A 15,124-nucleotide genomic window follows, 5' to 3' on the forward strand; every position below is an offset into this window, starting at 1 on the left:
TTGGATAGCGAATCTCATCTGGACCGAGATCTCCTCAGATCAGTTATGATCTGGTTAAGTGACAAGCTGACGTCACGTAGCGCGTATCCGAGGTCGTCATGCGCTGCGATACCGAGCTGGGAGCTCGGCCTTGCAGTACGGATAGTACACTAGCCCCCCGAGCTCCAAAGACCGTGGGTCGAGGAGTTAAGACCGAGCTCGTCAAGTGGCTGTGACCCCTCGCGTACGCGTGCTTGTTGAGATGCCATGTGTCATAACTGGTCATCTCCCAAGAACGTGAAAGTGGCGCGTTAATGGGAGTGACGGTTATGTAATGATGGTTTGCCTTTGTCATAATTATTTTCAATTAATGTGTCATCAGACGCGTCCCTTGGCTGACACGTGGCGTGACCATTTTGAATTTTGGAGAAACCTTTTTCTCTCCCTCGCGCCTCTTCTCCTTTCACTTTACTCTTTTTTCGCTTTCTCAGCTTCTTGTGCACGCTGTTTCTCTCGTTTCCGTTTGTCCTCCGTCTCCATTTGCTCCGTTTCCGCCGTCATTTCCGGTAACCCTGTCATTGTTAGGGTTGTTTTCTGAGGAAGAGTACCAGGTACTTCCTTTCTACAGTTTTCTTTTTCCTTCTTTCCCAACCTTCTTTGAGTCTTTCTGTTTCTTTAATGGCTGGTGGAAGTGGTGTTGGCTCCTCCGCGCCTGCCAAAGGTAAAGGCAAAGCGCGGGGCAAGGCGGCGGCTACCGGAATGGCCGCCGCCGGGAAAAAGAAGGAGGTGGCGCCGCCAGCGGACCTCGTTCCAGGTATTCCTGGGTACGACTGGGTTCGATGTGAGATGGCAGGGGTCCAAAGCGTTTTTCGGTCCTTTCTTGAGGTTAATGGGATCTTCAAATCCTGTAGAGTTTGTGACCCATGCATTTCCCAGATGATCCGGCTTGAACCTTGTCAAGCTAGTGAGGGTGTGTACATGGGGAAGTCTACCGACCCTCCCCACCTCTATATGTACCATTGTTTTTTTAGGGATTTAGGTGTCTTCCTTCCCTTCACTCAGTTCGAGTGTGATTTTTTGAACTTTGTCAACTCGGCCCCTTGCTAGTTGCACCCCAATAGTTGGGGTTTTTTGAGGGCTTTTCAAGTCCTGTGTTCGGTTTTAGGGATAGAGGTGTCCCTTCCCGTCTTTCTTCATTTTTACCAGTTGAAGATAGGCGTTCCGCCATATGGCATACTGGGTAAGAATAAGTGGAAGGAGCTGAAGCACCGCTACAACATTGCTGACCTTGAGGTTCCCGAGCCTCAGGAGGAGGAGATGTCCCCCCTGAAGGTTAAACGAAAAAGAAAGAGGGGCGAGAAAGAGGTCGGGGGGACCTCTGCCCCTCGCGGAATGGAGGAGGTGACCTCCAAGGCTGCAGATGCTGATGCAGTCGATCTCACTAGGAGCCCTCCGCTTGGGGAGGTTCCCCAAGTGGTTGTTGCAGGGACTGCTGAGTAAGCCATTCCCTTTGCCGAGGTAGGTGTTTTGTGCTTTAATTTATCTTCTATGTTGATTTGGTTTGGTTTGTTGAGGTGCTGTCTCTCTTTGCAGGCAGGGATAGCTGTCGAGGTGGAGGTCCTGGTTGCTGAGCAAGTCGCCCAGGCTGCCAAGGTGAGTACCTCGCTTTTTGCTTTTTCGTCTATCTTGTGTTAGTCTCTTGTTTCTTGACATGAGGTCGGTTTTTGCAGGAAGGGGGCGTTGCTGAGGTCCAGGTGCCTCCGAGGTCGGAGATGCCGGACGTGGACCCCCCTGTCGCCAAGCAGGAGACGCCCGTTTCCACTTCTGTTGAGGCGCGCGGTAAGGGGCCGAGTCTTGAGGTCCTTATGGCCACGCCTGCCACCTCGGCGATGCCGTCAGTATCGTCGCAGGGGGCTTCCCGGAGCCAGTACATAGCTCACCGCTTCGGGAAGGGCCTCACCCAGGTGCGACTGGACCATGTGAGTGCGTCGACCGACGTGAACTCGCTGTGGAGCGCTGGGGTGACTGCCGAGAAGTTCTTCCCTCGAGGTTCGCTGACCTCGGATGACCAAGGGTTGATCGACGGGGCTGGGCTTGTGGAAAGCTTCGACGCTGCCCAAGTTTTTCTGCAGAGAACTATGGCGATTGTGGACCACTGGAAGCATAAGTGGTCCACGCAGCAGGAGGAGCTGGTTAGGTTGAGGAGTCGAGTTCAGCCTCTGAAGGACGAGAACAAGGTCCTAAAGGAGGAGAACAAGGTGCTGAGTGCCGCCCTTGGGGAGGCGAAGATGCAGGGTGCCGAGCTTCAAGCAGCGAAGGCAGATCTCGCCAAGGTGCAAAAATCGTTGGGGATTGCCCTGCGCTCCAACGAGAATTATGCTTCCCAGGTGGGCGAGATGTAGGGGCTCGTCGCGTCGTCCCGAGGCCGGGTGCGGAGCTTGGAAGATGAGGTGACGTCTTCCCGGGGCCGGGTTCGCTCTTTAGAGGACGAAGTGACCTTTCTGAGGGGCGAGCTTGTTGTCACGGCTGAGGAGAGTCTCCGCGATGAGGTCATTCTCGGTGGCAGGGAAGAGGAGATTGCCGCCCTGAGAACGGACTTCGCGAAGCTGGAGGCAGGGAAAGCGGCGCTGGAGAAGAAGCTTGAGGAGACCGAGCGCTCGGTTCTGATTGAGCATAAGAGGGGTTTCCTCAAGGCTGCTCGCCAGGCCAGGCTCCTCGTGTCGGGATCTAACCTTTCTGCCATGCACGTGGAGAAAGTCATCCGCTTCGGGAAGCTTGTCAAAGAAGACGATGTCAAGGACAGCTCCAGCGAGAATACCTCTGTGTAGGCCAATTTTGTAACAGCTTAGCTACATTTTTTCTGCTTTATTTTTCTGTTTTGAATTCAAGTGTGGAACTGTGGAACATTGCTTGTATATGTATATTTTTCTTTGTCTATTTGCGTTTGCGTTTTTCTTTGCCTTTGTGTTTGGGCTTGATTTTTGCTGTTTGCGCGTTTTGAGACACACGTTCGATGTCTATTGTATGCTTTTATACTTGGTGATACTTCACCTTGAGTTGATCATGCCGAGGTTCGAACGCGACCTTGGTTTTTCGTTAAGTAGTTTTTTTGTGAAGGTTCGAGCTCGACCTTAATCGTACCGAGGTTCGAACTCGACCTCAATCGTACCGAGGTTCGAACTCGACCTCAAATTTTTCGTTAAGTAATGTTTGTGAAGGTTCAAACTCGACCTTAATCATACTGAGGTTCGAACTTGACCTCAGATTTTTCGTTAAGTAATGTTTGTGAAGGTTCGAACTCGACCTTAATCATACCGGGGTTCGAACTCGACCTCAGATTTTTCGTTAAGTAATGTTTGTGAAGGTTCGAACTCGACCTTAATCATACCGAGGTTCGAACTCGACCTCAGATTTTTCGTTAAGTAATGTTTGTGAAGGTTCGAACTCTACCTTAATCATACCGAGGTTCAAACTCGACCTTAGATTTTTCGTTAAGTAATGTTTGTGAAGGTTCGAACTCGACCTTAATCATACCGAGGTTCGAACTCGACCTCAGATTTTAGCGTAGAACATGTTTCATCAAGGTTCGAATTCGACCTCGAATTTTAGCGTTTTAAGGTTCGTACTCGACCTCGAATGTATTTTACCAAGGTTCGAACTCGACCTTGGATAAGCGCGTTAAGCATAGAGCATTTTGTGGTAAAATGATGAAGATAAAAGAATGCGAATAGGAGAGAATGAGTTACTTTATTGATGAAAATATGTGCCTCGTTAAAAACCCTCTCAGCCAAAACCCATTTTTCTATTTTTTGGGACAAAAGACTGAGACGGGAAAAGAGTGCACAGCTCATTCGTACAAAGTTTAGCTGAAATAAAACTTGAGATGCGTAGCATTCCAAGTTCGCGGTATAGGTTTCCCGCTGAGTTCTTCCAATCTATACGCTCCATTTTCCAGGTCTTCTGTAACTCGGAATGGGCCACCCCAAGTGGGCGCAAGCTTCCCATCTGACGTGTCTTTCCATGCTCGGCCTAGCAATCGCCACACCAAGTCACCAACTCGGAAAGAGCAAGTTCGCACTCGTGTGTTGTACCTTCGGGAAGCTCGGAGCTTGCAGGCTTCTTCGTGGATTTGAGCTTCATCTCTAAGCTCATCAACCAAGTCGAGGTCGGCCGCCAACTCTTGAGCGTTCTGCTCGCTATTGAAAACTTGACGCCGGTGGGATGTCTCTCCGACTTCCACTGGGATCATTGCGTCAGTCCCGTAAGTTAGCCTGTAAGGCATTTCTTGCGTGGTTGACTGGGGAGTGCAATGATATGCCCAGAGGATGCAGGGAAGTTCGTCGGGCCACTGTCCTTTGGCGTTCCCCAACCGTTTCTTGAGTTCCCGGAGGATGACTTTGTTGGCTGCTTCGGCTTGGCCATTGGTTTGGGGGTGTTCCACCGAGGTCGGAAGATGTTTGATACCGAGCTCGCGGAGGAAGTCCTCAAATCCCTGTGCAATGAATTGTCGGCCATTATCAGCAACGAGGGTGTGAGGGATTCCGAATCTGCAAATGATATTCCTCCATGTGAATCTTTGCACGTTCTCAGTAGTGATTTTGGCGAGTGGGCATGCCTCGATCCAGTTGGTGAAGTAATCGATCGCCACTAGGAGGAACTTCAATTGACCTTTCGCAAGGGGGAATGGCCCGAGGATGTCCATCCCCCACTAGGAGAAAGGCCATGCCGACATCATATGGTGGAGAGCTTCGGGCGGTTGCCGGTGTGTGTTGCCGAACTGCTGGCACTCTTTGCATTTTTGGATGTAGTCTTGGCAGTCCGACTTCAGAGTGGGCCAGTAGTACCCAGCTCAGAGTACTCTGGTCGCCATTGAGCGTGCTCCGGAGTGCATGCCACATATGCCCCGATGAATTTCTTCGATGACGTAGGCTGCCTGAGGCGCGGTCAAGCATTTTAGTAGTGGGGTAGAAACGCCACGTTTGAATAGCTCGTCCCCAACAATGACGAACTTAGCCGATCTCATCCTCATCTTCCGAGCTTCATCCTTATCTTCGGGCAGGATTCCTTCTTTCAAGTAACCCCAGATGCCTGTCATCCATCCCAGGTCTTCATTTTCACTGACGTTGACGATTTTGTCGTCCAGGCTGGGTGAGTGTAAGGTCTCCTGGATGATAGTTCGGTGTTGTCCAGGCCTTTTGGTGCTGGCGAGCTTCGATAGGAGGTCAGCTCGGCTATTTTGTTCTCGCGGCACATGTTGTATGGTGAACTCGTCGAAGGACGAGATCTGGTGGGATGCGACGTGGAAGTACCGCTGTAGAAGAGTGTCATTTGCCTGGTACGTCCCACTGAGTTGCTCCACCATGAGCTTCGAGTCGCTGTTGCAACTCACTTTTCGAGCTCCGAGGTCGCGGGCTAGCCGCAGTCTTGCGAGGAGCGCCTCATACTCCGCCTGGTTGTTGGTCACCTTGAAGCTAAACTTGAGGGATTGCTCCACGGTGACTTGGTTTGGCCCTTCCAAAATGATGCCTGCATCGCCACCTTTAGAGTTGGAGGACCCGTCAACGTGTAAAGTCCATACCTGGGGCTCTTCGGCAGTAGTAGGCGTGAGCTCGGCTACGAAGTCAGCCAAGCATTGAGCTTTCAGCGGTCCGTGACTTTCGTACTGGATGCCGAACTCCGACAATTCTACTGACCACGCAATCATCCGTCCGGCGAGCTCGGGCTTTCGCAGAATTTGCTTGATGGGGTAGTCGGTTTTGACTACCACCTGGTGACTCTGGAAGTAGGGTCGGAGACGCCGAGCTGCGGTGACAAGTGCTAGTGCCAGTTTCTCGATCATTTGGTACCGCTTCTCCGCGTCTTGGAGGACTCGGCTGATGAAGTAGATTGGTGTCTGCACTTTCAGTGACACCCTTACTACCCCAACTTATATTGTAATAAAAATTTAAATTATGGTAACAGGGTTCACATAAGAAACTTCGATAATCACAATAATATAAATATAAAACATAAAACATAAGAGTTTTACAAATTGTTTTCAAAATAATATTACAATACCAAATGCATATAAATATTTCGTCCTAAAATCCTCTGCCCCGATGTCACAATATCAGAACATTTCCCAAAATAAAATGCTAGCATCTTATATGCCACTTGCAGCTGGATCCTCTCCACCTAAAATATCCACAATTTATACGGTGAGAAAAGAAAATATCTATATGCAAAGTACATTCAAACATATTACAAGATAATCTCATCATAACTCGTTATATAGTGTATACAAACGTATATATAAACATATTTCAATCCATCATTTAAGTCAATATCATAATTATTTAATATTTATAACTCATGTCAATCTCATAATCATTTCCACATACGTAATTCATGTCAATCCAACAATTAACACTATGCCAAGACCTCGCCACGTTTGACACAAGTGATACAGGTTAATTGCCTCACTCAACCCACACCAGACCAGGGGTCACGCCCTCCCTGTAGCATCACTTACCCAGGGGTCGTGCCGTCCCTCACCATTTTGGTGTGAGGAAACACAATCACATTACAATCAATACAATCTCTTGCAATTAACCCTATGCCAGGGCAGCCATGAACGACATAAGTGGTGGTGTTAACTGTCTTTCTCATCCCACACCATGCTAGGGTCACGCCTTCCCTGTAGCACCACTTATACAGGGCCGTGCCATCCTAGTCATTGATGTGAGACATCACAATCACATCCATATCACAACCATACAACATTTCAACTCATAATTCAACTTCTATCACTTACGCAATTTCATATGCATAACACATAAGACAACAAAATAGAGTTTACATACTCCTCAATCATTCTTAATAATTCCAACAAAATAAAGCAAGTTCATTAATATATAAATATGATACATGTCATATATTTATTGATTCAACACTCGACTTATTACATACTTAATACATCATATTATATTCCCTTAATTATAATTTATCTAAATTGTCCGTTAATGCAGTTCATTAATCCAATAATCCAAAAGTTCAATATTCCAAGGGTCAATAATTCAATGTTTAATAGTTCAATGGTCCAACCGTTCATGAGTCGCTTAGTTATAATATATATACAGATGATAATAGAGAAAATATAAATTAACTCCAGTAAAGGTGGCAGTGCCTCCTAGTTAGGAATCCATTTATATTTTCCAAATCATGTAATAAAAATATAACAAAGATGTACATTTTAGTCTTTTATCAAAAACGTTTAAATTATAAATTAATAGGAGGCTCAGCCTTCCATTCAGATAAATTAAACATGCTTCTGAGAAATTCTACCCAATACCCTCATGTATTCTACATATAAATAACCCTCTTTTCTCCCGTACCTGGATAAATAGTAACTTGGGCAGAACCTCCTCCTCTTTTTCTTAAATCGGAACCGGAATTAGGGCAGAATCTCCTCTCTTTCTTTCTCCCTTTCTATCTCTCTAGAATTTCCTTCTCTCTAGAATTTCCTTCTCTCTAGAATTATGAATTTTCAAAACCATAGGCCCCTATTTATAGAAATTTTGAAATTACTATGCACTATGTACTATTCATTAAAATAATATTATTTCATTATTATAATATTAAAGTTACTATGCACTATTCATTAAAATATTAGAATTAATTAAATTTTGAAACTTAATTCCGCAGCCCCCCTTCGGTTCCGCAGCCTTCAATTATGCATATGAATAGTAAAATACTATTCATAAATACGTATACATGAATAGTAAAATACATATACGTAAATAGTAAAATACGTATATGTAAATAGTAAAATACGTATATAAAAATACGGTAACTCTTCTAATAATTCCAATACATAAAAAAATAAAATTTTGGAATGTTACACTACTTCCCTCCTTTTAGAAATTTCGTCCCCGAAATTACCTGATGCAAATAAAAATGGATATGAAGCTTTCATCTTCTCCTCTAATTCCCAAGTAGCACTTTCTGGTATAGCTCCTCCCCAAATAACCTTTACCAAAGGAATTTCTTTACCCCTAAGTTGCTTTACCATTCGATCCTCGACTCTCACCGGGGTAGCTTCCACCGTCAAGTTCTCCTTAACCTCAATATGATCCGACTCAATCACATGCGAAGGATCATGGATGTATTTTCGAAGTTGTGAAATATGAAAAACATCATGAAGATTTGACAGATTAGGAGGCAAAGCAATTTTGTAGGCAACATTGCCGACTCTTTTAAGAATTTGAAAAGGACCAATAAATCGAGGAGTAAGTTTTCTGGATTTTAATGCCCTACCAACCCCAGTCCACGGAGTGACTTTCAAGAATACATGATCACTTTCTTGAAATTCTAAATCTTTTCTTCTCCTGTCAGCATAACTTTTCTGTCTACTCTGAGCTGTCCTCATCCTATCCTGTATCAATTTAACTTTTTCAGTGGTTTGCTGCACAATTTCAGGTCCTAAGATGACATTGTCTCCAGGCTCACTCCAACACAAAGGAGTTCTACACTTCCTACCATACAAGGCTTCATAGGGTGCCATACCTATGCTAGAGTGGTAACTATTATTATAGGTAAACTCTATCAAAGGTAAAAGGCTATCCCAACTTCCTCCTTGGTCCAAAACACAGGCTCTAAGCAAATCCTCTAAAGACTGAATAGTCCTCTCAGTCTGACCATCAGTTTGAGGGTGGTATGCTGAACTAAGTCTCAGTTGGGTTCCCAAAGCTTGTTGTAGGCTCTCCCAAAATCTAGAGGTGAATCTAGGGTCTCTGTCTGAAATTATACTAGACGGTATACCATGTAATCTCACAATTTCATCAATATACAGTCTAGCTAATCTCTCCAGAGAATACCTAATGTTAATAGGTAAGAAATGTGCACTCTTGGTCAACCTATCAACTATAACCCAAATGGAGTCATGTCCTCGCCTAGTCCTAGGCAAAGCAACTACAAAATCCATGGAAATGCTATCCCACTTCCACTCGGGTATACTCAAAGGCTGAAGCAGTCCTGAAGGTTTTTGATGTTCTATCTTAGCCTTCTGACATACTAAACAGGCACTCACAAATTCAGCTATGTCTTTCTTCATCCTAGGCCACCAGAATATCTTTCTTAGGTCCTGATACATCTTCGTTGCTCCTGGATGAAAACTAAGCTTGCTCTTATGACCTTCCTCTAGTATCAGTCGTTTAAGTGTAGGGTTACTAGGCACACATACCCGATCTTTAAATCTTACCACTCCATCTGCACCCAAGGTAAATTCTTCTCCAATCCCTTGTCCTATATCCTTTCGTCTAGTCTCTAGAAATGGGTCTATTAACTGTGCTTCTCCAATTTCCTTTAACAACTCGCTAGTCACTCGAGTCATACCTAGTCTTACACTACTATGAGTCACTTCACAAGTCAAACTTAAGTCTCTAAATTGTGTCAAAAGATCCATCTCTCTAATCATAAGAGAAGACAAATGCAAAGATTTTCTACTCAAGGCATCAGCTACCACATTAGCTTTTCCTGGATGATAATTAAGATCAAAATCATAGTCCTTAAGGAACTCCAACCATCTCCTTTGTCTCATATTTAATTCTTTTTGATCAAATAAATACCTAAGACTCTTATGATCACTAAACACCTTAAATTTAGAACCATACAAATAATGTCTCCAAATCTTAAGTGTGAATACTACAGCTGCTAATTCAAGATCATGGGTGGGGTAATTCCTCTCATGTACCTTCAATTGTCTGGATGCATAAGATACGACCCTTCCTTCTTGCATTAACACTCCACCCAAACCCATCTTAGAAGCGTCACAGTAAACCACAAAAGTCTTACTAAGATCAGGCAATACTAAAACAGGTGCACTGGTCAATTTTTCCTTAAGGGTTTGGAAACTATCTTCACATTTACTATCCCAAACAAACACAACCCCTTTCCTAGTCAAATTTGTCAAAGGTAATACTAGCTTAGAGAATCCCTCTATGAATCTCCTATAGTATCCAGCTAATCCAAGGAAACTCCTAATCTCACTAACTGACTTAGGTGTCTCCCAATTCAACACAGCCTCAACCTTAGATGGATCTACTGCTATACCCCTACTCGAAATTACATGTCCTAAGAAACTCACTTCCTCCAGCCAAAAGTCACACTTGGGCAATTTAGCATAAAGTTGATTCTCCCTGAGAGTTTGTAGTACTACCCTTAAGTGTTCCTCATGTTCCTCTTTAGTCTTGGAATAAACTAGTATGTCATCTATAAAGACAACTACAAATTTATCCAAGTACGGATGAAGAATCCGATTCATGTAGTCCATAAAAATTGCAGGAGCATTTGTCACACCAAAAGGCATTACTAGATACTCATAGTGTCCATAGCGAGTTCTAAAGGCTGTCTTAGGTACATCATCTTTCTTAACTCTAATCTGGTGGTACCCTGATCTAAGATCAATTTTGCTAAACACACAAGCACCTACCAACTGATCCATAAGATCATCTATCCTAGGCAATGGATATTTGTTTTTAATGGTCACTTTGTTCAACTGGCGATAATCCACACACAATCTCATGCTACCATCCTTCTTTTTGACTAAGAGTACGGGTGCTCCCCAAGGTGATACACTGGGTCTCACAAACCCCTTCTCCAACAAGTCTTCTATTTGCTTTTTCAATTCCACTAATTCTATGGGTGACATCCTATAAGGTGCAATAGAAATAGGTCCTGCTCCTGGAACTAAATCTATGGAAAATTCTACCTCTCTTCTAGGTGGTAAACTAAACACTTCAGAAAAGACATCCGAAAAGTCACACACAACAGGCAGTTCATTTATCAGAACATTTTTCTCAGAATTTAAAGAAGCTAACAACATGTATACTTGGGCATCCTCTTGCATAGATACCTTAACTTGGTTGGCAGTCAAATAATCCTTACTTACTTTCTCAACAGGTTCACCAAAAACAATAGATTTACAAGCACAGTTCAAAAGGACATGATTGGAAGATAACCAGTCCATACCCAGAATAACATCTAGTTGACTTAGAGGTAAACAAATTAAGTCAACCAGGAAATCTCTACCTTCAATAATCAGAGGACATTTTGGACAGACATTAGAAGTAATTACAGAACCATTAGTGGGTGTTTCGACAATTAACTCAAAAGATAAGGAAGAGACAGGTAATTTTAACTTAGACACACATGCATGTGATATAAAAGAGTGAGTCGCACCAGAATCATATAAAACGGTTAAAGGAGTTCCATTAATGAAACACATACCCTGAATTAAGTCTTCGGATTGAGTAGCTTCAGCACTACTCAAAGCAAATATTCTTCCTGTGGTTCAAGGTTTGCTAGCGCTCCCTCCAGCCTCTGTTATTTCTTTCTTACTCTGAGGGCATTCACTAGCTTTATGTCCCTCTGCTTTACATTTGAAGCATATCATTATCCTTTGCATCCGACAATCAACTGTCCTATGACCTGGCTTTCCACATTTAAAACAGTTGTTGTGTGGAACAAAACCCACACTTCCCCTTCCAGAAGTCTGGCTAACCATTGGAACTTGGCTTCTTTGTTGCGTAGAACCTTGATGATTCACCTTAGAACTTGAGTCCCCTGCAAACTTGGTATAAGGTTTATTCTTATTAGCTGAACCAAACTTAGTATTTCTCATCGGTCCTCCACTCTTATAATGAGTTACCCTAGCTCGGTTGTCCTCATCAAATACTCTGCACTTGTTTACCAATTCATGGTAGTGAGTAATCCCTTGATAATTGAACACTTGTTTGATCTCAGGGCGAAGACCGCTCACAAACTTCACGCATTTGTCCTCCTCATTGTCTACACCATCATACATAGGGCAGAATCTAACCAAGTCTTCAAATTTAGTCACGTATTCAGCCACAGAATTCTCTCCTTGTTTCAATTCAAGGAATTCCACCTGTTTCTTATGTCTTACATCTCGGGGAAAATATTTCTCCAAGAACAGCCGCTTGAAGTTATCCCAGTTTACTTGAGTTCCCGCAGCCATCATTCTTTGCAAAGCACCTTGCCACCAGATGCCAGCCTCTCCAGAAAGCATAAAAACGGCCAAAGTTACCTTCTGTATCAAAGGACATCCCATAGCTTGGAATATCTTTTCAATTTCAAAAATCCAATCAGCAGCTCCATCAGGATTATAGCCTCCACGAAAGCTTGGCGGATTATTTCGCTGAAATCTCTCTAGCCAATCTATCTCTGGTCGTTGGTTCAGATTACCAATAGCCTGAGCCATCGCTTGCAGAGCATCGGCGATTGCACGATCATTTCTACCTCCTGCCATTGTTTTTCTGTTTTTCTCCCCCCAAAAAGTTAATAATCATACTCTAAAACAATTAACTCAATCAATCGTCATATTATCAATAAGTTCAATAATCAATTTTACCATATCATTCATCTACCAAACAAGCACAGTAGACTCATAACTCACGGTCGATTGAATCGACCTGCTCTGATACCACTAAATGTGACACCCTTACTACCCCAACTTATATTGTAATAAAAATTTAAATTATGGTAACAGGGTTCACATAAGAAACTTCGATAATCACAATAATATAAATATAAAACATAAAACATAAGAGTTTTACAAATTGTTTTCAAAATAATATTACAATACCAAATGCATATAAATATTTCATCCTAAAATCCTCTGCCCCGATGTCACAATATCAGAACATTTCCCAAAATAAAATGCTAGCATCTTATATGCCACTTGCAGCTGAATCCTCTCCACCTAAAATATCCACAATTTATACGGTGAGAAAAGAAAATATCTATATGCAAAGTACATTCAAACATATTACAAGATAATCTCATCATAACTCGTTATATAGTGTATACAAACGTATATATAAACATATTTCAATCCATCATTTAAGTCAATATCATAATTATTTAATATTTATAACTCATGTCAATCTCATAATCATTTCCACATACGTAATTCATGTCAATCCAACAATTAACACTATGCCAAGACCTCGCCACGTTTGACACAAGTGATACAGGTTAATTGCCTCACTCAACCCACACCAGACCAGGGGTCACGCCCTCCCTGTAGCATCACTTACCCAGGGGCCGTGCCGTCCCTCACCATTTTGGTGTGAGGAAACACAATCACATTACAATCAATACAATCTCTTGCAATTAACCCTATGCCAGGGCAGCCATGAACGACATAAGTGGTGGTGTTAACTGTCTTTCTCATCCCACACCATGCTAGGGTCACGCCTTCCCTGTAGCACCACTTATACAGGGCCGTGCCATCCTAGTCATTGATGTGAGACATCACAATCACATCCATATCACAACCATACAACATTTCAACTCATAATTCAACTTCTATCACTTACGCAATTTCATATGCATAACACATAAGACAACAAAATAGAGTTTACATACTCCTCAATCATTCTTAATAATTCCAACAAAATAAAGCAAATTCATTAATATATAAATATGATACATGTCATATATTTATTGATTCAACACTCGACTTATTACATACTTAATACATCATATTATATTCCCTTAATTATAATTTATCTAAATTGTCCGTTAATGCAGTTCATTAATCCAATAATCCAAAAGTTCAATATTCCAAGGGTCAATAATTCAATGTTTAATAGTTCAATGGTCCAACCGTTCATGAGTCGCTTAGTTATAATATATATACAGATGATAATAGAGAAAATATAAATTAACTCCAGTAAAGGTGGCAGTGCCTCCTAGTTAGGAATCCATTTATATTTTCCAAATCATGTAATAAAAATATAACAAAGATGTACATTTTAGTCTTTTATCAAAAACGTTTAAATTATAAATTAATAGGAGGCTCAGCCTTCCATTCAGATAAATTAAACATGCTTCTGAGAAATTCTACCCAATACCCTCATGTATTCTACATATAAATAACCCTCTTTTCTCCCGTACCTGGATAAATAGTAACTTGGGCAGAACCTCCTCCTCTTTTTCTTAAATCGGAACCGGAACTAGGGCAGAATCTCCTCTCTTTCTTTCTCCCTTTCTATCTCTCTAGAATTTCCTTCTCTCTAGAATTATGAATTTTCAAAACCATAGGCCCCTATTTATAGAAATTTTGAAATTACTATGCACTATGTACTATTCATTAAAATAATATTATTTCATTATTATAATATTAAAGTTACTATGCACTATTCATTAAAATATTAGAATTAATTAAATTTTGAAACTTAATTCCGCAGCCCCCCTTCGGTTCCGCAGCCTTCAATTATGCATATAAATAGTAAAATACTATTCATAAATACGTATACATGAATAGTAAAATACATATACGTAAATAGTAAAATACGTATATGTAAATAGTAAAATACGTATATAAAAATACGGTAACTCTTCTAATAATTCCAATACATAAAAAAATAAAATTTTGGAATGTTACACTTTCTGGTGCTCTTGTACTATTACTGCGCTGATAGCGCTTTCTGCCACGGCCAAGTAGAGAAGGAGGTCGGTTTTGTGATCCGGCCTCTGTAGGATTGGCAACACTACAAGAAAAAGTCAAATTTCCCACGGATTATTTCCCACGGACCAAAATCCGTCGGAAATTTCCCACGGATTTAGATTCGTGGGAAATTTCCGACGGAATTTCCCACGGATTTTTACATAAAGGAATTTTCGACGAACTTTCCGACGGATTTAAATCCGTGGGAAATTTCCGACGAAATTTCCCACGGATTTATATCCGTCTGAAATTTTCGATGGAATTTCCCACGGATTTAAATTCGTCTAAAATTTTTGACGAAGTTTCCCACGGATTAAAATCCGTCTGAAATTTCTGACAGAGTTTCCCACCTCTGAAATTATTAAATAAAATTTAAGCCAATTATTTTTCAAATGCAACCAATCCTAATTGCATCAATACACACAACAATGCACTATATAATATTTTCATTATTATATGGGTGTTTTCAAAATATAAATAAGATAAATATAAATCAAAGTGTGTGAGGTATGACTAATATTACCTTTATATAATTATATGTTTAGGTTATTATAAATTATAAACTAATTAGCGTAAATGTGTTTTCTGTTACTTATCTTGAAAAATACCAACACACGACGTTCAAATTTAAGA

At 41.8% G+C, this 15,124-nt stretch overlaps 1 protein-coding gene across 1 annotated transcript; it reads right to left on the bottom strand.

Annotated features, from left to right (window-relative positions):
* Positions 1-4,104: 4,104 nt before the first annotated feature.
* On the bottom strand, positions 4,105-8,310 carry LOC145955657 (uncharacterized). The gene is made up of 2 exons (XM_083070629.1): positions 7,353-8,310; positions 4,105-6,153 (listed from the first exon to the last, which is right to left on the bottom strand). Exon 2 carries the CDS (start codon positions 5,816-5,818, stop codon positions 4,829-4,831), a length of 990 nt encoding a protein of 329 aa, XP_082926755.1. The 5' UTR covers positions 5,819-6,153; positions 7,353-8,310; the 3' UTR covers positions 4,105-4,828.
* Between the last annotated feature and the right edge of the window lie 6,814 nt (positions 8,311-15,124).

The sequence above is a fragment of the Cajanus cajan genome, chromosome 3 (genome assembly GCF_000230855.2).
Source record: "Cajanus cajan strain Asha chromosome 3, NIPB_CcT2T_4, whole genome shotgun sequence".
In the NCBI taxonomy this organism is placed as follows: domain Eukaryota; kingdom Viridiplantae; phylum Streptophyta; class Magnoliopsida; order Fabales; family Fabaceae; genus Cajanus; species Cajanus cajan.

Bases quoted from the DNA above. Each gene is read 5' to 3' on its own strand.
- LOC145955657 (XM_083070629.1), bottom strand. From the start codon at position 5,818: ATGATCGAGAAACTGGCACTAGCACTTGTCACCGCAGCTCGGCGTCTC.